This window comes from Coccinella septempunctata, chromosome 1 (assembly GCF_907165205.1).
Source record: "Coccinella septempunctata chromosome 1, icCocSept1.1, whole genome shotgun sequence".
Lineage (NCBI taxonomy): Eukaryota > Metazoa > Arthropoda > Insecta > Coleoptera > Coccinellidae > Coccinella > Coccinella septempunctata.
Genome location: NC_058189.1, coordinates 40346755 through 40374231, shown reverse-complemented (window position 1 = coordinate 40374231; position 27477 = coordinate 40346755). Strand labels below are relative to the sequence as shown.

Genomic DNA, 27477 nt, shown 5'->3' with positions numbered 1-27477 from the left:
ATCATTTTGGACCGCAGATGACAACAGGTTACCATAAGTACTCGAGAACTGTGTTACAACTTCAGGTTATTGAAGTGAGGTTAGAAGTTGTGAAAGGCCACAAGGGACAAGGGCAATAACCGAAGTAATTACCGTTTTTCTGCTCGAAATCGATTTATGAAAAAAATAAAATTACTTGGAGAAGAGATTCACTGCTACTTCATTTCAATAATAAATTTCAGAAATTCGAAAACTCTTCGATCAAACTTTACCTCGAGGATAGCAGAGAATAACGATACTAATATGCAATATACAGGTTAATCTTTTCTTAATCGCGCCTATAAGTATAAAGAGAACAACAAAAGATATGAGAGTGACATTCGAAATGACGAATTACGATTTGAGTTAATATAAAAAGTCTCAGTTTGAACGGAAACTAATTGCTCCAAGGTTTTGCTCAGCTACGTCACTCTGTACTTGTACTGTATACTGTATAGGTGAAATACTGGTCCACGAAAGTTGAGGAGGTGAGAAATTTTTATACTATTTCAAAATTTCGCATTTACTTTCACCAAATTTTGCTTTCAAACCAGAGAAGATAGACAAAATCTGATACCCCATTCTAGTTCTCTTTTTCTGAGAAACTAACAAGAGTGGTCATTTTTGACCACCTTTCTCTGTTTTCGAGTTATAAGCGAAAATTGGAAAAATGGCGAAATCGGAATTAATTTATATCTCCTCTAATACTGATGATAGAGATCTGAAAATGAAACATTATAGAGGCAGTATCTTGCTCCTTTTTTAAGCAGGATTTTCAATTACGAAGCTATGACCCAAAGCTATGTTTTTTTAAATGGGAAAACTAGATTTCTATGCAATTTTTTGAATGCTCAATTTTTACTGATTTCAAAAATATATAAAATCATATGATTTGTATCAAAACAAATAATAGAAAATGGTCAAAACCTTTTTTCTCAATATTTCTAGGGTTTTAACTTTTGACGAGCACAGAAAAATAGAGCTTTCTACAATAAGAGCAATCTCCTTCTGGCAATGTCATTCTTTCTATGCTCTGTACCAATTTTCACAAAATTTGAATTTTGGAGAAATTGAGTGAGAAGCATAGAAATGAAAGGCCTAATAGAAGGAGACTGTGGTAGTCAAATGTAATGTATGCTACATTTTTCTATGCTCATCAAAAGTTGAAACCATAGAAATATTAAGAAAAAAGGACAAAATTTTTAATATTCATATTGTTACAAACCATATGATGTTATATATCTTTGAAAGCAGTAAAAATTAAGCTTTCAAAAAATTTTACAGAAATATAGTGTTCCCATTTGAAAAAACATAACTTTGGGTCAAAGATTCGTAATTAAATATTCTGCTTAAAAGGGGAGTAGGTAGGTACGCCACTCAATTCTACCAAAAAAAGTGCCTCTATAATGTTTCAATTTCAGAGCTCTATCATCAGTAGTAGAGAGGAAATAAACTTATATCGATTTAGAATTTTTCCAATTTACGCTTATAACTCGAAAATAAAAGAAGGTAGCCAAAAATGAGTATTACTCTTGTTAGTTTCCCAGAAAAAGAAAACCAGAATGGAGTATCAGATTTCGATCTTCTCTGGTTTAAGAGCTATAGTGATAAAATATCGAAATTCGTCCACCCTGTACATACATACAGAATGAGTTTTTTACTCGTACAAATATTTCAACAGTAGATTCTTGAGGTCACAAGAACCACTTTTTTCCTTCACCATTTTTCCCTAATCGGCTCGGTTTAAAAGATGCAGGCTGTTAAAAAAACCATAAAAAAAGTTATTTTTAGCTCTATCTCACAAACGGTTTCATCGAATGAAAGGACTTTCGGAATATAGTTTTTTATTTATTTGATGCATCTTTCTCGAACACAAGATATCTCTCCTTTGTTTTCCAGTTTTTTCATTGTGACCATGATGTATATACCATAAAAATACCAAAAATTCGAAGGACCCAACTCTTGGATCTAAATTGGACGCTATCCAATGAATATTTGAACGTTTTGTAAAAAAAAAGTATTTTTCATATTTTCTCGTATAATGCGCCTTTTTCAAGTAATTCGATGTTAAAATAAAAATATCTGTGATATTCGAAAAATTGGGTACTTTGACTTGTTATTCTGAAGCAAATTTGTTTCTCCAAGGGTGTTAAAGCTCATTATGAAAATTTAAGATGGCTTTTTCTTTTTATCAGGCCCGAATCGGAAAAAAATGTAAAGGAAAAAAGTGTTTTTTTGACCCCAAGAACGAATAGTAAACATTCGATTCCTCATAAATGAACGTGAGAAACAGTCTGATCTTCTTTATTCTTCGTGGAGCATTATATTTTGGTCCAGCATTTCGGAGAGCAATCTAGTTGCTTTATAAAAAAAGATCAACTTACGTATTGTCGAGTTCACCTTCTTGACCAACGGGCACACCTCCCACAATCCGATCCTGAACTGTATGGTTGTCGATATCCTGGAATTCGGAAGCAGAACCGGCTCTTTCGTAGTCAGCCACGAGTTGCTGACGAACGCGACGAGCAGCGTTACTGACGCCACCATCCCCAGGAACAAGCCGAAACGGGCAAGGGTACCTTTAGAGTTACCGCACATTGGTCCTGTCTAATTTCTTCTTCAATGTTCGACAATCAGCACCTCATAGATTGCGAGAAACGCGAACGGTTGACGAAATATGGTTGACGGATTTCGCGGTTGCTATTGTCCTTCTTGAGATATATCCCGGTTGGAAGTGAATGCGCCTAGGAATGGCGGACATTATGGCAAACACGTTCGCCGCATATATTCACACATTGTCTACAGACACAATGGCGGGTCAGTTGCTCCCTCTGGTTTTATTGTGGCGCGGAGGATGGAGCTTTGGCTTTATTCTTTTCACCACGCTCTGGTTCGTGCTGGCGCTTTTCAATTATCTGCAAGAAAAAACGAAAGTATGAGAATTTAGTGTTCTGCGAAGAATGCATGCCGGCATAATGTTATAAAAAGTAAGTGAGTCAGAGCTTATATTAAACAGGGGTATTTTCTGCAAACGTGTTTGTCCTCATGGAGTACTTTCATCGCGAGCAGAAACTAATATTCAGAAGTAAGGATTACTAGCTGGAATATAATGGGATTTTTTTGTGTGTTATATTTCATCCATTTCAAATAGACACATGCTAGGATTTGGAAAGTTTGCATGAATAATTTTCCGCTTTTGCTGAGACTGACTTAATTAGCAATTTAATTGAAAGTTTCTACTCTCGAATTGAACAAAATCAGTAGATTCAATACATTTCTGATGAGAAATTCACTCAATAATGGCCACCGGAATTGGAAATTTCAGTCGTAGGTAGCAATGATTCATAGTCATCGGATGATGCAGTTGAATTTGAGTGTCCTGAAAACTGATGCATATACAGGATGTTTCATTGGTAAATGAACATACAGTAACCTGAGCTAGAGCTACCCTAGGCGAGTCCAAAAAATTCATATATGATAGGTCTAATCAATTCCATAACCGAGATACAGGGTGCTTCATGTATTCACCTAAAATTTCAATTTCTCATAACTTTTGAAACAACCAGTATAGTCGGTTGATATTTGGAATATATGATTCACTTGCACAGGTCGATAGATTCACATTTAGAATTGCAAAAAATTCCAGGTCCGTAATTGAAAAATATGCGACATATTTCAAGCTGGGATTCAACACCCAGCAGAAAATTTTCACTGATATTCAGTAGATTTCACTGTCTCGCACGTCATTTTTCTCAAAGGAAACTCCAGGGAAAGCGGAATGAGAAATGTTTTCTTTGCTTATTTTATTTACAAATCGTTCTAAGACAATCTGTTCTGTTTTTGAAGTAAGATTTAATTGAGCAAAACACTCAGTTCGCACTTTGATCACAAATCGGAACACGCATTTAATTGTATTATATCCCACAAGGGTTGTTTCGAGTAGACTGCGACAATTTCTATGATCACAATGTACGATTTTTTTGAAGATTAGAGGAATTCCAATATTCAATTTTATCTTTCCCTGGAGTTTCCTTTGAGAAAAATGACGTGCGGGACAATGAAATCAACTGAATCTCATTGAACATTTTCTGCTATTTTTTTCAAATATTTCAATCAAATTCCAAAATTTTAATTTAAAGGGTGTTGAATTCCAGCTTGGAAGAAGTCCCATATTTTTCAAATACGCACCTGGAATTTTTTGTGAATTTAAATGTGAATCTATCGACCTGTGTAAGTGAATCATATATTTCAAATATCAACCGACTATACTGGTTGGTTCAAAAGTTATGAGAAATTGAAATTTTAGGTGAATACATTAAGCACCCTGAATCTCGGTTTTGGAATTGATTAGACCTATCTAATATGGGTTTTTTGGACTCGTCTAGGGCAGCTCTAGCTCAGGTTACCGTATGTTCATTTACCAATGAAACACCCTGTAGAAATTCAAGATTATTCTTGAGAGTTAAAGTTTGAAAACTAAAAATAATGTCCTGCATAAACTAGCTGGTACTTCATGGGGTGATGATACAACTAGCAACTTTTCTTCGAACGACAGCCCTAGCTTTGGTTTTTTCGGACGTTGAATATTGTTGTCCCGTTTGGGTTAATAGTGCTTATGTGTAGAAAATCGATGCTATGAGAATTATTAATGAAACTATTAGATATTCACCTATTCAATGGTTACCAGTTCTCTCAAACATTGTAATGTCCTATATTTGAAGACATAGAGCAGTTATAAATTCATGTCCACGTGCAAGATATTTCAGAATCTTCAAACAGATTGAAACGTATACACGGGACAACTCGATTAAATGCCTTCCCAGGAATATGTATTTTATTTTATTTTATAATTTACATAGATTTTCAGACCTCTCTAGATCTTCTCACATGAAAATGGGTATGTAGCACCAGACTTGAATTCTTCTCACATCTTCTTATTGATAATGAATACTGATTTATTGTTTTTTCATGATCATTTCTATAGTTTGAATCAGTGCATTTCATTTTTCAAGACAACTCTGATGTTCACCTCTTACGTACATATCGCTAATTACTGTTGTCGAGTTTCAGATGAGTGAATACGCATGTTCTTCAGGGTGGACAATGGATTAAGTAGTTTTCCTTCAGAATAAGTTGTGAACTTCTCAAACATGGTTGAACGATCAATGGTAAAACATGATACAGGTTGATATACTCTCGTCCCTGGCTCCACTCTGGAAGGCCTGCTTTTGTAATCGTGCCCACTCAATTGGTATGATCTACTCCTTGTAACTTGCTCGATATAGATACATGTTAGGTTTCAGCATTCGGCACTTCTCAAAACCAACGATTAGTGGTTTCACTCATTAGTACTCTCGATTTGTACCTCTCATAATTTTTCAATTGTATCTTCTGTTTGTCTGATGATCGTGCTTGTAATCAGTCCGTTGTTAAATGTTGAATTCATTGATAAATTTTTGCACTCTTCTGGATCAACGTAATGTATATTGATTAAACTATTCTTGCTCTTTTCAGATTAATTATGATAGTTTTTCTCATTTGATTAATTATGCTTGCACTTTTAATCTTATTTTAATATTCTTGTCCTCATATTAATTAAAATATTCTAGCACTTCTCAGATTGATTACTTTTGCTCTTCTCATTCAACTTGTAAGATTCATGTACTACTCATAGTTAAATCATAATTATTGGTCAGCTCACATTTAGCGTATTGATCTATCATTGATGATCAGAATTAGATAGGCATATTTCACTGTTTCAACTCGATCTTCTCATTAAAATTCATAATTCTAACCTGTTTTTCTGATGGAATAAAGAGGCTCTCGCAAACAATTTTCATTGACTGCTCTGTCACTGTAAACGCTGTGTTAATTTTGAATTTATTGAACATCTCAAAGACTAAGTCTGACCTCAAGTGACTTCTCATTAGATCTGCTCTGGATTATCTCTGCTTTTAGTCCAATAATGTTTCTCTGAGTCTATCGATATTGTTAATATTTGTTTTTTATTACTGTATTAGCTTCATGCAGTTGACTCATTCATGATTGTGAACGATAAACAATAAATGTTTCATACCATCTCCAACTCCATTATCTTGTCATACAGTCCACTATTTTTTTCACAAAATTATAACATCCTCGATTCTGAACAATTTTCAACTTTTTCTCTTTACAAAAGAAGTTACCATTTTTTGTTTTAATTTGAGGGTATTTGATGTTCAAGTTTAATTGAAAATAAAATTCGGTGATTGAAGTTCATAATTTTCGATCAATTTCAAATCATCCTTAGCTAGGCCTTATTACCCGCATCTACCTCACTCAATCAAATCACAAAAATTTATATGGCGCACCGTAAAATAATGTGAATGATACCTCTACTCCATTCACATTCATGAAAGCACTGGGTTGGCCATAGAAATTCTACACTGTATAGAACGAATTTTCGTTCGTGAGGTTATGACACTTGTCAAAACATTTTTGAGTTCTACATCAGCGCTATGTTGAGTCGATAAAAAAAGTTTAAAAGTTATTAATTTCACGATATACTACTTTAAGGCTTCGAAAATGGGCGAAAACCGTTACTCAGTGGCTGATATTCAATTGGGAAACAGGTTTCGATTAATTTCGAGGGTATTCCTGACTACCAAAGAAATAAGTTGTTGAAATTAATAATTTGCTTCGTGTTTTCTAATGTTTTCGGATTATTTGGTTTATTTCCTGTGTTTTCAATAATAAAATTTATCCCACTCCTCCAATGTTTAATTGTAAGGGATTGGTTGAATCAGGTTATATTGCGTAAATGGGGACATACCTGTGACGAAAATGGGACAAACAAGTGACGAAATGAGGATAAAATATGAGGTAAAAAATGTTTGAATTTTTTTCTGGGAATTTGTCACAACTGCTTTTTTTTAATTGTTAGCCTAATAATTAGCGGTTGAGAATATCATGTCGATATCATCAATGATTTATTTCCTAGAGCTAACCAATTTTTGAAATAAATATTTAAGGATCTTACACAAATAGGAATTTTTACCTCGCTTCGGTACACCGTCTACATTAGTCAGAAAGAACTATGTAAAGGGAGGATTTCTCGGCAAATTATTATTGTTAAATGTGATCGAATTCGTGCAGAAAAAATTGGAATAAGTGAATGACTTACGACTTCGACTTTAGAAATAGGTTTCTTTTGAACTGTCACGAGGTGAATGTCGATTTGAAGGGCTATTTCAAAATAAGTGCTTCATTTCTCGTTTTTTTGTCAAATTATTCCCATTGACCCCTAGTCGTACGAATTTCAAATAACAAGGTCTTTTCAAATCTGCATAAATTTATAGGGTGTCAACCAAAAATAATGCAATAGATAGTCCTTTTCATCTAAAATTAATTAATTGGTTCCGTGCTCTTTATCAATTCTGCTTCATATGGAATATATGCTGAATTAAAGGACGAAGTGAAATATAAATAGAGATAGGGTTGTCGACGGTTATTTCGATATCATCAATGCATCATGATAAAGGTAGGTAAATGAAAGGGTTATGCTCAATGCCGAATCAGTATTCGATGGCCTAATTATAACAGATATGCATCTTGTGATACTGACCACTGCGTTCATGATTAATTAGTGTCTATGATTGAAATCAAGACTAATAATCGGATTTGCGATTATGGGTATCTATTTTATCGCGAAATGTAGCCATATTCCAACTGATTAATATGCAGGTTTATTCAGAAAACATTACTATTACTCCGAATGCATGAAATAAACCTCAATCAAGGACGAAAATTTTTTATAAATCTATTAGTATCTATTGATATGGTCCTGTTTCCTTCAAAATTCAATGAAAGTAATTTTTTTAGTCATCCAAGTAAACGAAAATTCTTGAATATGTTTTCTTATTATACTTTCTGTGAGGCATATAAAGTCAGAGAAGAGGAGAATAATTGCGTTCTGTTCAATTAAGTTTGATAATTGTTTGTAAATTGAAAAAATCACTTTTTGTTTACTACATTCACTTTCATAAAAGCACTCGGCTGGTCATGGTAATTTGACACATTTCATATTCTACAGTACGAAAATGTGAGATTATGACGCATGTAAAAACATGTTTTAGGTAAAAGTCTCACTAATTACGTATTTATCACAATGTCAAATCGATACGGAAAATATTAAGTCGGAAATATGTGATGATCATAACTAACGTTTATACAAACTGATTGTAAATCCAAATCTAAATATTTGCATTGAAAGGACAAAAGATCGTATTTCTGCTATGGAAGAAAATTAAATTATTGACACATAAATTGCAGTTGCTTGAGAAGAGTTTATGTTGGTTAACTTCTTTGGCTGAAGGTGGAAGACGTCACACCAGTTGTAGAAGTCAAAAAAATCAACCCAAAGATGCAATGCATTAGCATCTGATGCAGTGGTAGGGAATGGGTACCAATATCAAAGAAATTATTGGATAATTACAAGAATATTGAATTCTTGAATAAGAATCATCTTGCATTGATGGTGAAAATAGTTGAAGGGAGTTCTAAGGCAAGAAGAACTTCACCTATAAAGAAAAATTACATAAATCAACAATTATGAAGACAACTGGCTCATATTTTAGGCTGTTGCCTGAGTAAACACATTTGATATGGGATATAGACCACTTACAGTGGGAGACTATGAAAAATTTGAATGCTGTAATGTTAAGGTACGTCCAGATATTTGGAAATTAATCAACATCTTTTGTTTTATCTAAGTAAATACATCATGTGACATGAGAAAACATGGGCAATAAGAACTAACAATTTTGGTTGACCATCGAATTCCATTATTACCTATCGAAACGTCACGTGGTTTGAATAGCTCTATAAGGATCAACGGCAATCACAAATTAGGGACCAATATCATCATATAAATATAATTTTCGGGTGGAATTACCTTGTGTTATCACCAATAAAAAATATCAGACAAGAATGGAAGATTGGTGATTGGTGTCACCAGGTGTCTCAGTTCGACAGGATGATTTTATTTTCTATTCAGTGTCCCAAATCTCATTTGCTTGCATGAAAGTAATTTATGAAACAATAATAAGTCAGTGACCATTATTAGGTTACACCCTCTTTATTTCACAATGTCCGTGGGTTGAGTGACAGATTAATTAAAATTTCTGCCGCATCAAATTATCATAAAACCGGAAATATTTCCGTCAAATTTGAACGTTATCTCGCATGGACGACCACACATGACTTTTCACGTTCGTCCTCATTGACGGCCAACGTCGAAACGAGCCCCCTTTTCCATGCACGCGCATATTTTTTTGAGATCTGTCGTTTTTCCGCCCGGAAATTGAAGTTGGGCGAGTTTGAGGATTCAGATATGGAAATATAAAGCCGTAAACCATCGCTGGATTGTTGATGCACATGTTAAATGTCCGTTTATGTACGTGTGATTGCCGAAGTTACCGTAGTGGTTGATTGAACAATCAATAACATACGAATCCTGACGATGAGAATTCAGCTTGATATCTATTGTGTTTTAAAGTATTGAATGGTTGATATAAAGGGTGTCACAAGAACTGATGTGTGTGAAGTTGGCCCAGCACTTTTCGATTATCGAAAAAAAAAATTTGTGCTGCATTGTGCCGTTGAATTTCATTTTTATTCCACACGGTTCTCAAAATATTTCACAAAATGTATAGAATGGGCCAGCCCAGCACTTATCGAAAAAAAGAGTTTTGACGACTGAAACAGGTTGTGCTATGCATGTACAGTGTTGTGCTGTTCGAATTTTTGCGCTCTTGTCTCCCGGAAAATCGAAAATGAAGATAAAGTCAGCTCAGCACTTTTGTTTTTTCTTCTCAAAAATAACTAGAAAAATTTGTGCTATATTTATGCTGACTTGTGCCGTAAATATTTTCCCAAAAATTCGTCGGATTTTCCGGGAAATCTTGAAATTGAAAAAAAGGCTGCCCAGCACTTTCGTTTTTTCTCAATGAAAATATATGTGAAGAATCGTGCTACACGTGTGCTAACTTGTGCCGTAGAAATTTTCACGAAAATCCTTCTAGTTTTTCGAAAAATTGATATTTTGGAAAGAAGTCAGCCTCTCGTATTTTTGAAGTTTAATTTTTTTTTCATTTAGTTGTGCCACATTTGTGCTGATTTGTGCAGTTGAAATTTTCAGGGAGGGTTGCCAACCTCAACGGTATGAATATTAGGCCTGTTGCCGTATATACTGATTTTTAGACAATCTAATGATTTTTCTGATATCCACCATTTGAAGGAAAAGTTGAAAGTTTTTTCTGGAAATCTGAACGGCAAAAATCAGCACAAATGTAGCACAACTATACAAAAAAAATTAAACTGCAAAAACAGGAAAGTGCTGGGCTAGCTTGTTTCAAAAATATAAATTTTTCGAAAAACTAGAAGGATTTTCGTGAAAATTTCAACGGCAAAATTTAGCACACGTGTAGCACTATTGTTTACATATGTTTTCATTGAGAAAAAGACGAAAGTGCTGGGTTAACTTTTTTTTCAGTTTCAAGATTTCCCGGAAAATCCGACAAATTTTCGAGAAAATATTTACGGCACAAGTCAGCACAAATGTAGCACAAATTTTTCAAGTTATTTTTGAGAAGAAAAAACAGAAGTGCTGCGGTAACTTTTTTCTTCATTTTTCGATTTTCGGGGAGATAAGAGGGAATTTCGCAAAAATTCGAACGGCACAACATTGTGCATGCACAGCACAACCTGCTTCAGTCGCCAAAACTCATTTTTTCGTGCTGTGCTGGCCCATTCGATACATTTTGTGAAATATTTTGAGAACCGTGTAGAATAAAAAAAAAAATTTCAAGCGCACAAAGCAGCACAATTCAGCACAAATTTTTTTTTTCGAAAATCGATAAGTGCTGGGCCAACTTCACACACATCAAGAACTGCGTCCGTTGAAATATTTCTGGAAAGGAATCGATTTTCATGCTTGTGATTTCGAACTTGAGGTTTGACTAGATCAATGACGATTGGTTGTAGGATTTCACCGGAAGTGACATTCGTTTTTTGAATGGTTTGCCGTATATTGTATTATGAAATTTGATTCCTCATAAAATTCAGCGTTGCTGTACAATTTCAAATTTTAGGCAGGATTTTTAACGTGAAATTAAGAAAGCAAATCTGAAAATGGAGCTCTGTTGAAACATGAATATCTTCACGGTTTTTCATTTATTTATTTATTCATCACGCATTGCATAATTTATAAACGGTACAACCCATTTGATACACAATATAAAGAAAAATGAAACAAAATGCATACAAAAAAATTAAAACTTTAAAACAATCCCAAAACTAAACCTTTAAACAACGATAATGATACACTAAAAAAACTGAAGAGTAGATGACATACTATTACAGCATGTTAAACATCTACTAATATAAAAAAGCTTGCGGTAGTAAAGTTGGTACGGACAGGATCAGGATGAAAATACAACATTACACGTCCTCAAAGCTGCATTGAAACTGATCAAGCTCAGCAGTTCAGGGCAATCTAAATAGCCAACTAGTTTTGACAAACTCATAGTTGAAAAAGAATTAGTATTTTAGACAATACAAGGAAGCTAGTGAAACCCAATTTGAGAGAAAAATATGTAGATTGAGAATGGATAATGGAGGGGAATATACATCAAATGACTTCATGGATTTCTGCAACGAACATGGAATTAAAATGGAATATACTGTCCCCTACAACCCACAACAGAATGGGGTAAGTGAACGTTGTAATCGAACATTATTAGAAAGAGCCAGAGCAATGATCTAGGATAGTAATCTATCAAAGAATTTTTGGGGTGAAGCTGTACGTACTGCAGCATATCTGATGAATCGATCACCTTCCAGAAGTTTATTTGTAGAAAAGAATAAAACGCCAGTAGAACTGTGGTATAATAAAAAACCAAATGTCAAAAATTTGAGAGTTTTTGGATCTATTGCATCATGTACCTGACTGTAAAAGGGGAAAACTAGATGATAAATCTGAGAGGATGATTATGGTTGGATATAGTACCAATGGATATAGATTGTGGAATCCAAATACTAATTCTATTATAGTTTCAAGAAAAGTAATATTTGATGAGGATATCAATATCAGACAAGAAAATTGAATTATAACAACATACAATAATGAAGAACCACAAGAAGTTGAAGATGCAACCGATAATAGTAGAAGTGACGACAATAATATTTTGGTTGAATCAAGCAGATATGTTGATACAAAGAGGAATGTCAAACCTCCTGTATGGCATAAAGATTATGTAACCCACTATAATTCTGACACTGACAGTGAAGAAACATTAATGGTTTATGCATTGAATGCAGAACAATATGTCGAAACAAATATACTAGAAACAATACATGATATTGAAAATCACCCAGACAAAGAAGAATCGACTGAAGCAATCAATGAAGAATTGAAGTCAATGGAGAGAAATGAAACTTGGACCATGATAGACCCACCTAAGGATAGAAAAGTAATTGACTGCAAATGGGTTTTTAGTGTCAAGAGAAATGACAGAGGTGGTATCATTAGGTATCGAGCAAAATTGGTGGCTAAGGGGTGTTCACAGAAAAGTGGTATAGACTTCTAAGAAAGTTATTCACCAGTGACAAAGTTAAGTACTCTGAGGACAATTTTATCAGTTGCTAATGAGGAGAAATGTGAAATGTGAAATGCACATTTCACATATGGATGTGAAATGTGCATTTCTTTATGGTACATTGAAAGAAACTATCTATATGAAACCAACACCTGGATATGCTAGTAACGGAAAAGTATGTAAGCTGAACAAATGGTCTCAAACAATCATCTAGAGAATGGTATAAAACGTTGACAGATCATTTAATCAATTTTGGCTATTCAATTGCTGAATCAGACAAATGTTTATTAACAAAATTTATCGGTACTTATGTTATATATTTGATAATGTACGTTGATGATTTGCTCATAGTTAGTATAATGATATTGAGTGTTTAACTACTTTGAAACAATATCTAAAAACAGCATTTATAATGAAAGATCTAGGCGAAGTAAATTATTTTTTAGGTATAAAAGTCGACAGAGATATACAGAATCAAATTCTTGAATTAAGTCAAACAAATTCCATTGAAAGATTATTAATTAAATTCAATATGGAGCATTGTCGTGGACAGTTCACGCCAATGGAACTTTAGGCATTGATGATGATGTTTATTCAGAGAGTGTTTCTGTTTATTATAAGCCGTTTAGAGAAGTAGATATCAATCGAAACCTAGTATGTTACTTTGGAAATATTTGAAAAGAATTTTAAGATACCTCAAGCGTACAATAAATCTAAAATTAGAATATAAAGTTTTTTCGGGAGAAAATATTTTACAAGCCTTTTTTGATGCTGATTGGGCTAATGAAGCTAATGATCGTAAATCTACTTCTGGATTTGTTATTAAGATTTATGGTAATACAGTTCAATGGATATCGCGAAAACAAAAGAGTGTGGCTTTGTATTTGTGAAGCTTAATTTGTTTTACTCAGTATAACTATTCCAGAAATATTGTGGATGCAAAACTTATTGTTAGATCTAGGTATCGTAGAGAATATAATACCATCTCAAATATATGAGGATAATCAGAGTGTTATTCATATTTTTAAGCAACATAAGTGTGAGAACAAACTTAAGTACATATCTATCAAGGTGAATTTTGTTCAAGATATTTATATTAAAAAATGAATAAACATTACTTATGTTAGTACATGCGAACAAGAAGCAGATTTGCTTACTAAATCAATTGTACGAATTCAATTTGAAAAATTAGATTCTTTATTAGGTTACATGTAAAGGAAAGAAAAATTTGTCAAATTGTGGAGGGGTGTTAACAATAGGAAAAAGAATACTTTATTTTGTTCTATGTTTTCTCTGTGGATTAGGATTCTAACCTATTTTTAAGTTAGTTAATAGTTAAGTCGTACTATGTAACGAATCGAATGACGAGGTGTTAGAAATAAATAGTTATTATAAAAGTTATTCTGCTCAGCTCATCATTCAGCCTGTCGGAAAAAATACCTTTGGAAAAGTTCCGAGTAAGGTTACTGAATGGTTGTGTTTGAATAACCCGAAAACGTATACATCTCATTGAGGAAGACCAACATCCGCGACTTTTGTATTATTCTTTACATACAATTCTCCAAACAGTCGCGTCATTTAAAATTTCATAATGACGTTTCTATCCAGTCTGCTGTATTTTTGTTATTTGGCGAATTGGTGGAGGCGTGGGCTTTTATTTCTCTTATTGTCCAGTAATATTGGAATGTGTTGTTATCGATCCTTAAAATGTGCGTAAATTATCAAAATTTATGAAATTCACACTTAAAGATCCCATTACGTACTCGTACATACTGGTCCAGTACAACCGTGTTAAAATTGCCGTAGACGATACACAAAGAACATCTAATTTGTCTTCCTCCACGCGGATCACATTTGGTGGGCAAGTTAAAATGCAATCTTTCTCAAAAATTAGATGTCATTCATTATATTAAAGGCGGGAATAAAAGGGGGCTATTATTTCCGCCACTGATGAGAATCAGTTAAGTTCATTATCATCAAACTACTCCATTCAATAAATTTCATTCAGACCCGCTAAATTTCGACAAAGCTATTGCAAAATAACTGGCTTTACGGCCCGTGGGATGCATAAGGACCCAAGTTGGTATAAATATTTCTTCATATTTTTACCAGAATCACCGCCTGAAATATATGAACGTTAAATCCGGACAACCTGTTTTATGAGAGTAATAAAATCCTTGTTTTACTTGAACACAAACAATAGTTTTATTATGAATTCGACTCTACATCTTTCAGTTTACCTCTTCAGTCTGCTCATCAATGTTTCATGATGTTTCCTAACCAAATACGGGATTCACCCTTCTGCGGGCGAAACCACCACTATCATCCACGTTTCTGGGGAATCTACGACAATGCGGTCAGCATGAATCAAATAAAGTATTTACGTAATGCAGGGTACAGGACCTTCGAATGAAGTTGTGTATTGTAGTCCAGTGCATACCTTTTAATCCTTCTGTTGTCCAGCGGATTCGTTCAAGGAAAGCTCTAGGTGTACATGGAACATGATAAATAGAGAAAATAGTACCCACTGTATCTTCTAACAGAATCTGGTTGAAATGTTGATATTTTGATACTCAAGATAGCAAGATGATATTTTATTGTATGCCGTATACTCGGGGACATTTGGAGTGATATATCTAAAAGAAATAACGTCTCCAATTGAATTTTTTGGCACCAGAATATTCAAAGCCTGATATTATGTGAGCATTGCATTCTTGATAATTTCCTCGAAAACTTTTGAGAATGAGAGAGTTGACTGAACTGAAATTTCCACACACATTTTAGTGATTAGGCTCTAAGACTTCTTTGATAATTCAAAGAATGAAAGAATGAACGATGATTCGTGGAAGTGTCTTTCTGTTGAAGTGGATAACTTGCGTACCGTCAAACGGGGTGAAGTGGATCATAATATAGATTCTATGATCCTTTAGCTATCGAGTGGCCGATTTTCCTAAAATGTTTGGCAGCACAGTTTTTGACATGTTCTTGGTTGAAGTGTAATCCACTTCACCTCCTAGTTTGGGGTGAAGTGGATCTCACTTTGAAAATCAATGAATGATTCAACCATACGAGGAGTGAAGTGGATCAGATGAAATAAAAAGAATTTATTTTAACTCCTGAAATGAACTGATGAAATCGGAACTAGAACCATTAAAAAAACAAAAAAATCTTATTCTTTCTGGGTCAAACAGCACATGTTTTGTTTTCAAACAATATACAATAAACAACTAAAATAAATCTCTAACAAACATAAAAACAGTACTTTGAATGAATATATATGCGAATGTACTCTAGTCCTCAGATAGGTGGAGATTTATTCAATTCTCCCTTCTTCTTTGGCTTCCAGAGTAAAGATGTGCGGTCCAAGTGTCACTTGCTTGGTGAATTTTGCGAATTATTCAGTGCTTTTTCACAAGGGCGATATCCTCTGCATTTGGATACATCAAAAGTGCATTTATGCGCAATTGATCTTTAAGCAACATGGTCAAACATGACAAAATCATTGGTAATCGACTTCACCCGTCACATTTGAGTGATGTTATATATATTTTTATATTTTTTTCCTAAAAAACTGTGTAGTTTCGTTTGATTTTTCAAATCAGTAATTATATTCCAACTAGTTTATATGTAACCTACAAAATTTAATAAATAATAGAATAACTATCGTAGTTATTGCAACAAATACTCGTATAATTGAAGTTGAACAATTGAAAAATTGTTCATTCGAGAGAGTATGAAACCTTTTTTTGTGAGAACAATTAACCCTCCAAAATTGTATGCAAGGCACCAATCAGCAATCTTAGGAGTTAACGGTAGACAATGATTTTTTTTCGCGGCAAGTTAGGGTCGTGTGTTTGAGTTGCGCTATAAAATAAGCGTGAAAACACGGACTTTACCCTGCTATATCCACATCACCTCGTTTGGCGGTACATATAATAATAATGTAGGTGAAAATGAAAAACAATTTTGAATTGATGTGTTCGATACTTGATGAAAATCCATAATTGAACTTGAAACAGATTATACGATTTTCACAAAATGAGTTTTCAAACAAAGACACGTGGTTCACCTGGAGATGCTTTTATGATTCTTATATAATCTAACAATTTTGTATACAGGATGCCCATTTGAACACACTTTGAATTTTCTTCCCTGAAACTGTTTGACATCGTCGGGTAGCCTAATAGATGGCTGTAGCAAAGGTAAAAATAAAAGGTTCTACAATCAAATCATGATGGCTTAACGCTGGTATAGTTTCATTGATGGAGATAATAAGATACTTGCGCCTATTGAAACGAATGCCTCTCCAAACTCACACTGAAGCACCACCGAAAAGGTTTGTTGGCGTCATGCCATTCATTATAGCGTTGAGCCCCATTCTCGCCACGAACATTAGCCCATCAAACTTATGCTCAATCTGGAATTATCTGTAAACAGGCAGACCAAAAATATCTTACACTACGCTCCTTACTCAATCGCGGGTGACTGCCTCAAATTGAAGCTATGAAATCTATTTTGGTTAATTTTGCCAGAAACTATCGTACCGGTAGCTTGCTGGGATGATCTTTCATTAATTCGGTGTGCTGTGAAGAAAGAATTCTTCTTCTTGAGAACTGTATCATCCGATCTTGTGTAAGGGTTGTAGCTCTTGCTCTTCGACCAGCATCCCCTCTTAGCTTAACAACTCATGATGTTTACAAAATTTACATTTTGTAAACATCTTTCCTATGTATGCTTGTTTTATTTGTATTTGTGAATTTTTGAATTTTATAACCGAACTCCTAGTTTGTAACTGTAGTCCATCACAGGAACCTGAAGATGGGATGCGTTCAGACATCCCGAAACCGGTCGTAATTTCGAGAAATAAAACTGTGAAATTGAGACCCTCCTTACGTATTTTTAGTTTAATCCTAACTCACACAATGGGTACACTTTCCTATTTAAAGTAACATCTATCGATTTTCAATTCTTTTATCTTCTCAAATTCTTTCAACCATTTAAACCATTTTCGTTCTGAAGATGCACTTATTTTTTCATCCCAAGAGATTTCAGATCTCCAGACAACTTGTAAAATGACGGGGGAACATAGATCGACATAATGATCTTTAGTATTTCTCGTTTGGTAGGTGTTCTTTCACGAGTTAAAATTTTTTTATTCACTTTATGGCAGTTCAAGGGAAAGCATAAAGAGCCCTCATTTGGATCCCATTATTCTTTCCGTTGGTAGAATATTTTCGGTGGTCGAATTACAATCTATGTTTCTCAATTCGTCAGGAACTTGATTTAGAATTTCCTTAGAATTACTTATCCAACATCGTATTTCAAATCCTCCTTCTGAATGTATATGAATAACTTCTTTTATCAGCTGAATTACTTCTTCTACGGTATCTACACTATCTAAATAGTCGTCCATGTAATGAGTATATTTGATAGCATTAGCTGCTCGTGGATATTCATCTTGGAATTCAGAAGCATTTCTGTTTTTGATGTACTGTGCAGCAAGTGGTGAGCATACTGCTCCGAAGATCATTGCCTCCATTGCATACTCTGCTATTGTATTGTTGATTTTGTCATACCAGAAAAATCTTTGAGCTGATGGATCCTCTCTCCTTATTTTTGTATTTAGGTTAAAACAAAAAACACAAAAAACAAATTTTCAGTCTCTAAATTTCATCAATTTTTCGACCAGAGAGTTATATAAATCAGGACCTCTTAGAAGGAGATCCTTCAAACTTGTGCCATCAACTTTAGCAGCAGCATCTAAACCAAATCTCAATTTTCTTGGTTTGTTTTCATCAACAACTCCGAAATGAGTTAAATACCAAACCTTTTGTGTTTTTCCTTCAATTTCATCCAATTCCAATTTTCTCGCATAACTTTTATCAACATATTCCTTCATTTAATTCTCGTATGCATCAGAAAAACTCTTATTGCGTTCATTAATATAGAGTAAACGTTGAATTGCGAGTGGCTTCGAATTAGGAAAATATACTTCCGTTGTTTTCCAAATAAGGCCTGTTTCCCACCTTTCTCCACCTCTATGGGAAATTTTTTTGATTAAATTTCGTGCTGCTTCGTCTTCCTTACACAAAATTTCATTATTTGATACTTTTCACCTAGAGATTCAGTTGTGAAAAAATCCTTTACCAAATTGTGGAGTTCATCCAAAGGATCCAAATTTTGATATCTGATATGTAAGATCGCTTTATCTACTCTACCCCTAAATTCTCTCAGGTTTCCATGTAGAATCCAACCCAGTTTAGTTCTGGACAGAGCCGGAGAATTTTTCGGACCTTTTAGTATTTCTCTAGTAACAATCAGATCTCAGTTATCTTGACCTATGGGGAGTTGAGGTTTCACATTTGAATAATCAGCAAAATCAACGTTCCTAAGATGTTTCCACTCTTCTTTTAATTTCTTTGCATTCACAGATTTAACAGGAAGATCCATGTCAGGAAGAGTGTAAACATCATTCAATTTTTGTACATTCTCATCTGCACCTATAATATCAAACGAAAGCTTTTTATTTAAGATCTCTTATTTCGATTTCCTATCTGTCCATCTTATTTCGAAGACAGTATTCTCACCTCTCCATCTTCTTTCCCCTTCACACAACAAGTTTGGTTATGAAGAGCTTGTAAAGATTTGCTTTTACTTCTTGTAACCATACCATACCTCTCCATATTTTAGTTACTTTTATGCCAAAGGACAACTATTGTTTAGGTTTGTACAATTAAACACCCTTTGTGTAAAAACCTTTAGTTTTTACCCAGTTTTTCGACTGACAACTTGTTTCAATCAATTTTATTACTGTCAACTACTCAAAAAATACTCGATATCAACATTCAGAAAAATAAATAATGCAACGAAGATTAATCTTCAACAATCACCAAATGAGTTGCAACGCACAAACAAACCACAAAAATATCATATACTTCCAAGAAATGAGCTTTTTAAAAGTTTTCTAACTGAGCCATTGAATCTCAGGAGGACAATATTTTGTGTGTGTGTGTGTGTGTGTGTGTGTATGTGTGTGCGTGTGTGTGTGTGTATGTGTGCGTGTTTGTGTGTAAACAACGTAAGTAGTCACCTCCCTACATAGTATGTATAGTTCCCTACATAGTATGTATAGCAATACTGACAATTTGATGTGCAAAAAGTAAGTTTTCTCCCAAATATCAACTTCAATTTTTGAGCAGGGTATATCATTTAGGTTCCACGAAAGCCCTAGTTTTATGAAGAGGAATGAAGACTGGCTCAAAAGCGTTGAAGTGACTATTTTCAGTTGTGACACGTGGATACGTGCAGTCTACCAATCTGAAGCTGCATGTTTCTGATATCTATGTCGATTTGTGAGTCTGGTCTCCAGATTCGTAGTTTGTTTCAAGTGGACTCTGAGCTTTTAGGAGTTGCCACTCAATAGATTATTTCAAAACATATACTCATAAGCAAATGCTTTGTAAATATAGGAAATATTTCTGTAGCCTAGGCAAGTTAGATCAAAAAGAGCAGTGCTTCCTAAGAATTGCTTACGAACTGGAAATAAGTTCAAAGGACGGACGGCATCCAAAATATGAAAAAAGTGAAGTTTGCGATAATTTTCTACTAGGGTTTAACTTCTGGGACCAATTATCCTCGAAATTTGCATCCTTTTTTTGTTTTTTCGCAATTCTCACTGAGGAGAGTGCATCGAACAAGAAATTTATTATAGAAAATAGTTTTTTAAATGACATCAAGGTTGTTCGAATCATACAAGTTGTTCCGCCACAAACGGTCGCTAAAATTTAGCAATTTTTTCCTACTCAGTTCAAAAGAAGAAAAAAATTGGCTTCCTTCGCCTATATCATCTGTTTTCATCCAAGAATCGAAAAATTTCCAGCTTTGGCAAATCTATAGCACAGTCTAGTTCAAAATAGATTGCAAAATTCAAAAAAATAAACTAGGAAAAGGGAAGCAGCACACATGTGCTAAAAATCCAAATGACTTATGTAAGTTCTCAAAAGCACAAGAAAACAAATATTATTTCTTCACATCTTCAGCGCCTGACATCATGTCAGCCTTTTTCAGGCAGATAAGAATGAAGTGAAGAAGATTTTCAGAATATTATATTTTCGTGGACCCCAACGATATAGCTGAGAAAGTTAGAGAGGCGGTCAATGCATTGCTGCTGTCTACTCAGGTGCTAGCAACAAACTACTGAACAACATTCGGCTATAACTGTTTGAGAAGGTCCTCTACAAAGCAAACTTCATAGTCCGAGAGCTGGCAGCAGTTAGAGTTCGTGTAACTGTGTTTAGGTGGGTAAAACTGGACGTGCTCTTAGCATTAGGCTGGAAACGCACCGGATGCAACATTTTGTTGCAAGACGTTGCGCATCATTTTGTCTCGCAACAAAATGTTGCAAGTTAAAATCTAACTATCTTTCGCTTGCAACATTTCGGTTGCAACAAATTTTTCCTAGTGTATTTCTGAAGTTTGACAGGATCACGCGTATTTCGACTTTCGTGTTTTCGAGGTGAATTAATTTGTATACGTATAGAAAATGGACCCGAATATCCTTATATGGCATTTTCTTCAATTATTGGAACCTGAAAAGAAGATTTGGATACATCCTTTAAACAAAAAAAGAAACATACTGGGATTCATTGGAGAGCTCAGGAATGATCCAGAGAAATTTTATAACTATTGCCTAATGAACATCGAAACTTTCGACCATCTTTTGAGTTTAATCAAAGAAAAAATTCGCAAGCAAGATACGAATTATTATTATTATTTATATTATAATTATTATTCATTATTATTATTATTTCGGAGAGTTTGGAGGTCATGAAGACTATTGAGAAATGTCCTATAGTATATACTAGCAAGATAATAGGGTTTTTAGCTCCTTGAGCCAGTAAAACCCGTTACCTTGCTTGTATTGTTTTATATTTTATTTGTTTCTCATTTGTAAAAAGGTTAGATAAATTCCAATAATTTGTCGCAAATGATGTCTGTTTATTTTTCTTTACATTTGTTCTGGCGAAAGCGAAAATGAATGTACCAAAAGAAATTATTGAGGCAGCCAGCAGTGTAGCTTCAAGTTTATTACCTGCAAAATCAGCTTCAAGGTACGAGCGAGAATACGACGACTTCAAAAGTGGCAAAACAAAAATAGCGTGATTGGGGTAACTGAAGATGTTTTGTTCAGCTAGATTCAGCCCTAATACTTTATGGGCAAAATGCTCTATGCTGAAAAGCTGCTTGGAAATGAAAGAAAATGCCCCTGTTCTCAGGTTTGTTTTCCTTAAAAAATTTATTGAAAAATATGACGTTAAATTGTCATTTGCAGATTTCAAAAGGTAATAGCGTTTCTGAAACGAAAAAATGAGCGTTATACGCCAAAAAAGGCCAAGGTATTAAGTAAAGAAGAGGCTGAACAATTTCTTTTACATGCTCCTGATGACCAGTGGTTGCTGGCGAAAATTGTAACAATATTTGGGATTTCTGGATGTTGTCGATGTGACGAAATTCTCTCCTTAAACATGCATGATGTAGAAGATATGGGAAAATACGTTATTGTGACATTGCGGCAAACAAAAAATTTAACAACAAGAAGATTCCATAACCGATGATGGCTGCAGCTTCAAGCCCTGCATGTTATACAGAAAATATGTAAATCTTCGGCCAGTATCAACTCTTTCATCATCAAAAATCTGTGTTACTGGAAATAACAATTGTACCATGATTTTCAACATATATGACGATAAAACAAAATTTTCTAATGTAAATAATACTACTAACTTGTAAAAATTTTGCAAGTTAACTGTCAGTTTTACAAGTTAGTGATTTGATAAAATAAACTTTCTTGATTAATATTGTGTTTTTGGAAACTGTCGTTTACAAATGGGAAACAAATAAAAACTGCACTGCGCTTTTGCTATTTTTTTGTGCTTGATACTGAAAAATAAGTTCTTTAATGAATCGCTCCAAGTAAGCCTTATATGTATTGTAATTTTCATGACGTTTTTCCTATATCTTTATATGGAAAATAATAAATTATGATTATGATTATGAAAAAAAAACCTACAACTATATTATTTGGCCATCAGGTTTTTTGTTTTTTCAGAAACTCCTGAAACTTGAAAGGGGAAGTCTGTCAAAAATATCGAGTGTCGTCTGACTATGTTTAGTGTGAAAAATTGGAAATGAATTTAAAAATAGAATATTTGTCTCCAAATATGTAATGGCACTAGAGTTTGATGATTGCTGTGGATATAATCATTTTTACTGCATGAGTTTACTCAATTATGGTTGTTTTCTTTTCATTTGTGAGTTACGAATATGTAGCGTACGATGAAGAAAACAGTCAAATTTTAATTACAGAATAGTACAGGTATAAATTTTCTTGCATTGGTGACGCAATGAGATACAGTATGCCTCATAATGTAAAAGCAAAAAGTGACCTAAATCAACTATTGACTAAAGTATAGTTTGTATTATTTCTACTCATGATCTGGACTTCGATCAATAGATCAATCCTCTAGTATGTTGCAAGGTGAATGTTGCAACCTCTTCGGCAGGGCTGCTTCGCCTTTTTGTTGCGAAACGTCTCGCAACGTTGCAAGCAGTGACTTTCTTCCCATTTCATTCTGAAGGGAACGAGAAGCTTGCAACATCTTGAAACAAAATGTTGCATTCGATCATTTCGAAACTTCGGTAGAGCACCTACTAAATTTGATGCGAAACACCTCGCAACATCTCGCAACGTCTCGCAACATTTCGAACCCGTGTTGCAAGCGGTGCGTGCCGTCCCATTTGATTCTGAAGAAAATGCGGAGCTTGCAACATCTTGCAACATCCCGCAACGCCTCGCAACAAAATGTTGCATCCGGTGCGTTTCCAGCCTTAGGCTGGAAACGCAACATTTTGTTGCGAGACGTTGCGGGATGTTGCAAGATGTTGCAAGCTCCGCATTTTCTTCAGAATCAAATGGGACGGCACGCACCGCTTGCAACACGGGTTCGAAACGTTGCGAGACGTTGCGAGATGTTGCGAGGTGTTTCGCATCAAATTTAGTAGGTGCTCTACCGAAGGTTCGAAATGATCGAATGCAACATTTTGTTTCAAGATGTTGCAAGCTTCTCACTCCCTTCAGAATGAAATGGAAAGAAAGTCACTGCTTGCAACGTTGCGAGACGTTTCGCAACAAAAAGGCGAAGCAGCCCTGCCGAAGAGGTTGCAACATTCACCTTGCAACATACTAGAGGATTGATCTATTGATCGAAGTTCTGTTGTCCAGATGATGAGTAGTAGTAGTAGTAGTAGTAATATTTATTTTCCATAAATTACATCAATTGAACAATTAATGCTAAATATGGAATTGTCAATATCAAATTGAATTGGATCTATCGTCTCCTTTCTAAATATTCCTGTATTGTATAAGGTTCTAATCTAATCAGAAAATCATGTATTTTGCTTTTGAAGCTTCTGAAGTACTTCACTTGTTGTAATTCTGCTGGCAGTGCGTTGAAAACAGTTATGCAAGTGTAAAAACATCCTTTTTCATATATAGTTAATCGGTGTCTTGGGTATATGTAATTTTCATTTCTTAGGCTTTTTGTTTTAAGATCTTCAAATAAATCGCTGTTTTTGAACATGAAAATTAGGAGCTCATATATATAAAGTCCGCAGAGCGTCATGATATTGTTACTCCTGAAATGTCCTCTGCAGCTGCATATTCGGTTTAACCCTAGGATGGTTCTGAGGACTCCCTTTTGTATTCTGAAAACCCTCTCGACATCTGTGCTCTGACCCCAAAAGATCACACCGTATCTGAGGACAGACTCAAATCCAGCATGGTATACATTTTTTATAGTTTTGATGTCAACGTATTTTTTTATTATTCTCATTGAATACCATGTACTATTTAGTTTTCCAGTAATCATGTCGATGTGTGATTCCCAGTTAAGATGTTCATCTAGCATAAGTCCAAGAAATTTTACTTGTTTGGCTGTTTTGATTTCCTTGTTGTCGATTGTCACTGTTGTTGGTGTTTGTTGCCTCGATCTGGATGTCTTGAAATATATAACATTGGTCTTGTCTTCATTTAAAATTAGTCCATTTCCTGCTATCCACTCTTTAATGTTTTGCATGCATCTTTCCATTAGGTCTGTCAAAAGGTTAACTTCTACCGACTTCAGCAAGATATTGGTGTCATCTGCAAAGTTCACAAGCTCACATTGAACATTTTTAATGCTTCCAGCCATATCGTTGGTAAAAATTAGGAATAGCAATGCTCCTAGAGTACTACCTTGTACAACGCCTATTTCTTCCATTAGCATGAGTTCTGAGTTATAATTTTTCCCTTCTTTTGTTATTTCTACCTTTTGTGTCCTTCCAGTGAGGTACGATCTTATCCACTGCAGTGCCTTGCCTCTTATTCCATATTCTTCCAACTTTCTTAACAGTAATTCATGTCCCACGCTATCGTATGCTTTAGTAAGGTCTAGAAATATTCCTGTTGTGAATTCCATGTTTTCGAATCCTTCAAGTATTAGGTTAGTGGATCTGTGTACTGCTGTGACAACTGACCGGTTTTTTCTGTATGCATGTTGACTGTCTTCCAAAAATTGGTTAACTTCGAGGAATTCCATAACTCTTGTCAAGATTACTTTCTCAAAGATTTTTGAGAAGAATGAAAGTAAGCTGATTGGTCTGTAATTTTCTACACTTTCTCTGTCTCCTTTTTTATATAACGGTTTAACCAGAGCAGTTTTTAAAGTTTGTGGGAAGATACCATAAGTAAACGAATTGTTGATTATATGAGTTAACGGTTTGCTTAACTGTTCTGCGCAGATTTTCAATATAGGTACAGGAATCTCATCCAAACCAGTGCTCCACTTGTTTTTCAGTTTGTTGATGGTTTCAATGGTTTCACTTTCTGTTACCGGGTTTAGGAATAGTGAGTTAGCTTTTTTGGATATCTTAAATTTAAACTCAACTTTATCCTTGTTACTCATTAAATTTTTTATATTTAGGATGAAGTGCTGGTTCAGTTGGTTTGCTACTTCATATGGTTTACCAGGTATATGGCAGCTTACATTTTTACCATCACCTTTTATTTGCTTAACAACATTCCAAACAGTTCTTGCCTTGTTCTGCGACTTGGAAATCTGATCATTATACATTTTTTTCCTGAAATCAGTTAAGAGTTGGTCATAATATTTTTTAGTGCGTTGATATTCTTGTGAGAAATTTGGATCCATTGTTTTCAACATGAATAGTGTGTCTAATCGATTTTTAACTTCGGTTATTTCTGGAGAATTGTATTTGATTCTTTTGGATTTCTTTTTCGAGTAGAAATAATACAAACTATACTTTAGTCAATAGTTGATTCAGGTCACTTTTTGCTTTTACATTATGAGGCATACTGTATCTCATTGCATCACCAATGCAAGAAAATTTATACCTGTACTATTCAGTGCAGTTAATGTTTTTATTTGTTTCTCATTTGTAAACGTCAGTTTTCAAAAACACAATATTAATCGAGAAAGTTTATTTTATCAAGTCACTAACTTGTTAAACTGACAGTTAACTTGCAAAATTTAAAGTTAAAACTTAGTAGTATTATTTAAATTAGAAAATTTTGTTTTATCGTCATATATGTTGAAAATGATGGTACAATTGTTATTTCCAGTAACACAGATTTTTGATGATGAACCATCTGTTGACTCAGAAACTGCTGATCTCGAGGACTGCAGAACATTTGTACTCTCCTTAGTACCAAATAATTTGCTAGACATTTCGATTTTTTTGTTAACCGAATCATCGACATAACTCATCGCAATTTCGGTGCTTTCTGTTCCAGGTGGCCGAAGATTTACATATTTTCTGTATAACAATTTTCTCCAGCCACCACTGGTCATCAGGAGCATGTAGAAGAAATTGTTCAGCCTCTTCTTTACTTAATACCTTGGCCTTTTTTGGCGTATAACGCTCATATTTTCGTTTGAGAAACGTTATTACCTTTTGAAATCTGCAAATGACAAGTAAACGTCATATTTTTCAATTAATTTTTTAAGGAAAACAAACCTGCGAACAGGGGCATAATCTTTCATTTCCAAGCAGCTTTTCAGCATAGACCATTTTGCCTATAAAGTATCAGGGCTGAATCTAGCTGATAGTTGATTCAAGTAGACAACAAAACATCTTCAGGTACCCCAATCACACTATTTTTGTTTTGTCACTTTTTGAAGTCGTCGTATTCTCGCTTGTACCTTGAAGCTGATTTTGCAGGTAATAAACTTGAAGCTACATTGCTGGCTGCCTGAATAATTTCTTTTGGTACATTCATTTTCGCTTTCGCCAAAACAAATGTAAAGAAAAATAAACAGACATGTTCATGGCAACGCTTCCATAGCTCACGACATTTGCGACAAATTATTGAGATTTTTTTGGAATTTATCTAACCTTTTTACAAATGAGAAACAAATAAAATATAAAACAATACACGCAAGGTAAAGGGTTTTACTGGCTCAAGGAGGTAAAACTCTCTTACCTTCCTAGTAATGTTATGTACTATAGGACATTTCTCAATAGTCTTCATGACCTCCAAACTCTCGAAATAATAATAATAATGAATAATAATTATGATATGAATAATAATAATAATTCGTATCTTGCTTGCGAATTTTTTCTCTGATTAAACTCAAAAGATGGTCGAAAGTTTCGATGTTCATTCGGCAATAGTTATAAAATTTCTCTGGATCATTCCTGAGCTCTCCAATGAATCCCAGTATGTTTCTTTTTTTGTTTAAAGGATGTATCCAAATCTACTTTTCAG

General features: G+C 34.4%; 3 protein-coding genes across 3 annotated transcripts in view; all 3 read right to left on the bottom strand.

Annotated features, from left to right (window-relative positions):
- LOC123306659 overlaps nt 1-27477 on the bottom strand; it is a 255047-nt gene that overhangs the window by 160449 nt on the left and 67121 nt on the right. Inside the window, exon 2 of the mRNA XM_044888763.1 lies at nt 2403-2933. Within this exon, the coding sequence (XP_044744698.1) occupies nt 2403-2616 (214 nt within the window). The 5' untranslated portion in view covers nt 2617-2933. The remainder of the gene's footprint in view (nt 1-2402; nt 2934-27477) is intronic.
- On the bottom strand, nt 17848-18192 carry LOC123306650. Its single transcript, XM_044888752.1, has one exon. The coding sequence runs from the start codon at nt 18190-18192 to the stop codon at nt 17848-17850; it is 345 nt and encodes a 114-aa protein (XP_044744687.1).
- Nucleotides 18978-25171, bottom strand: LOC123306640. Its single transcript, XM_044888741.1, has 3 exons — nt 24946-25171; nt 24559-24852; nt 18978-19153 (listed from the first exon to the last, which is right to left on the bottom strand). Exons 1-3 carry the CDS (start codon nt 25166-25168, stop codon nt 18978-18980), a joined length of 693 nt encoding a protein of 230 aa, XP_044744676.1. The 5' UTR covers nt 25169-25171.

Excerpts from the sequence above, each read along its gene's own strand:
- LOC123306640 (XM_044888741.1), bottom strand. The coding sequence starts at position 25,168 with ATGGAATTCACAACAGGAATATTTCTAGACCTTACTAAAGCATACGAT. Across the intron at positions 24,853-24,945 it reads AGAAATAGGCGTTGTACAAG|ATGACACCAATATCTTGCTG; the intron begins GTAGTACTCTAG and ends TGAACTTTGCAG. Across the intron at positions 19,154-24,558 it reads GATTACTGGAAAACTAAATA|GTGCAGATGAGAATGTACAA; the intron begins GTACATGGTATT and ends TTGATATTATAG.
- LOC123306650 (XM_044888752.1), bottom strand. The coding sequence starts at position 18,192 with ATGGAGGCAATGATCTTCGGAGCAGTATGCTCACCACTTGCTGCACAG.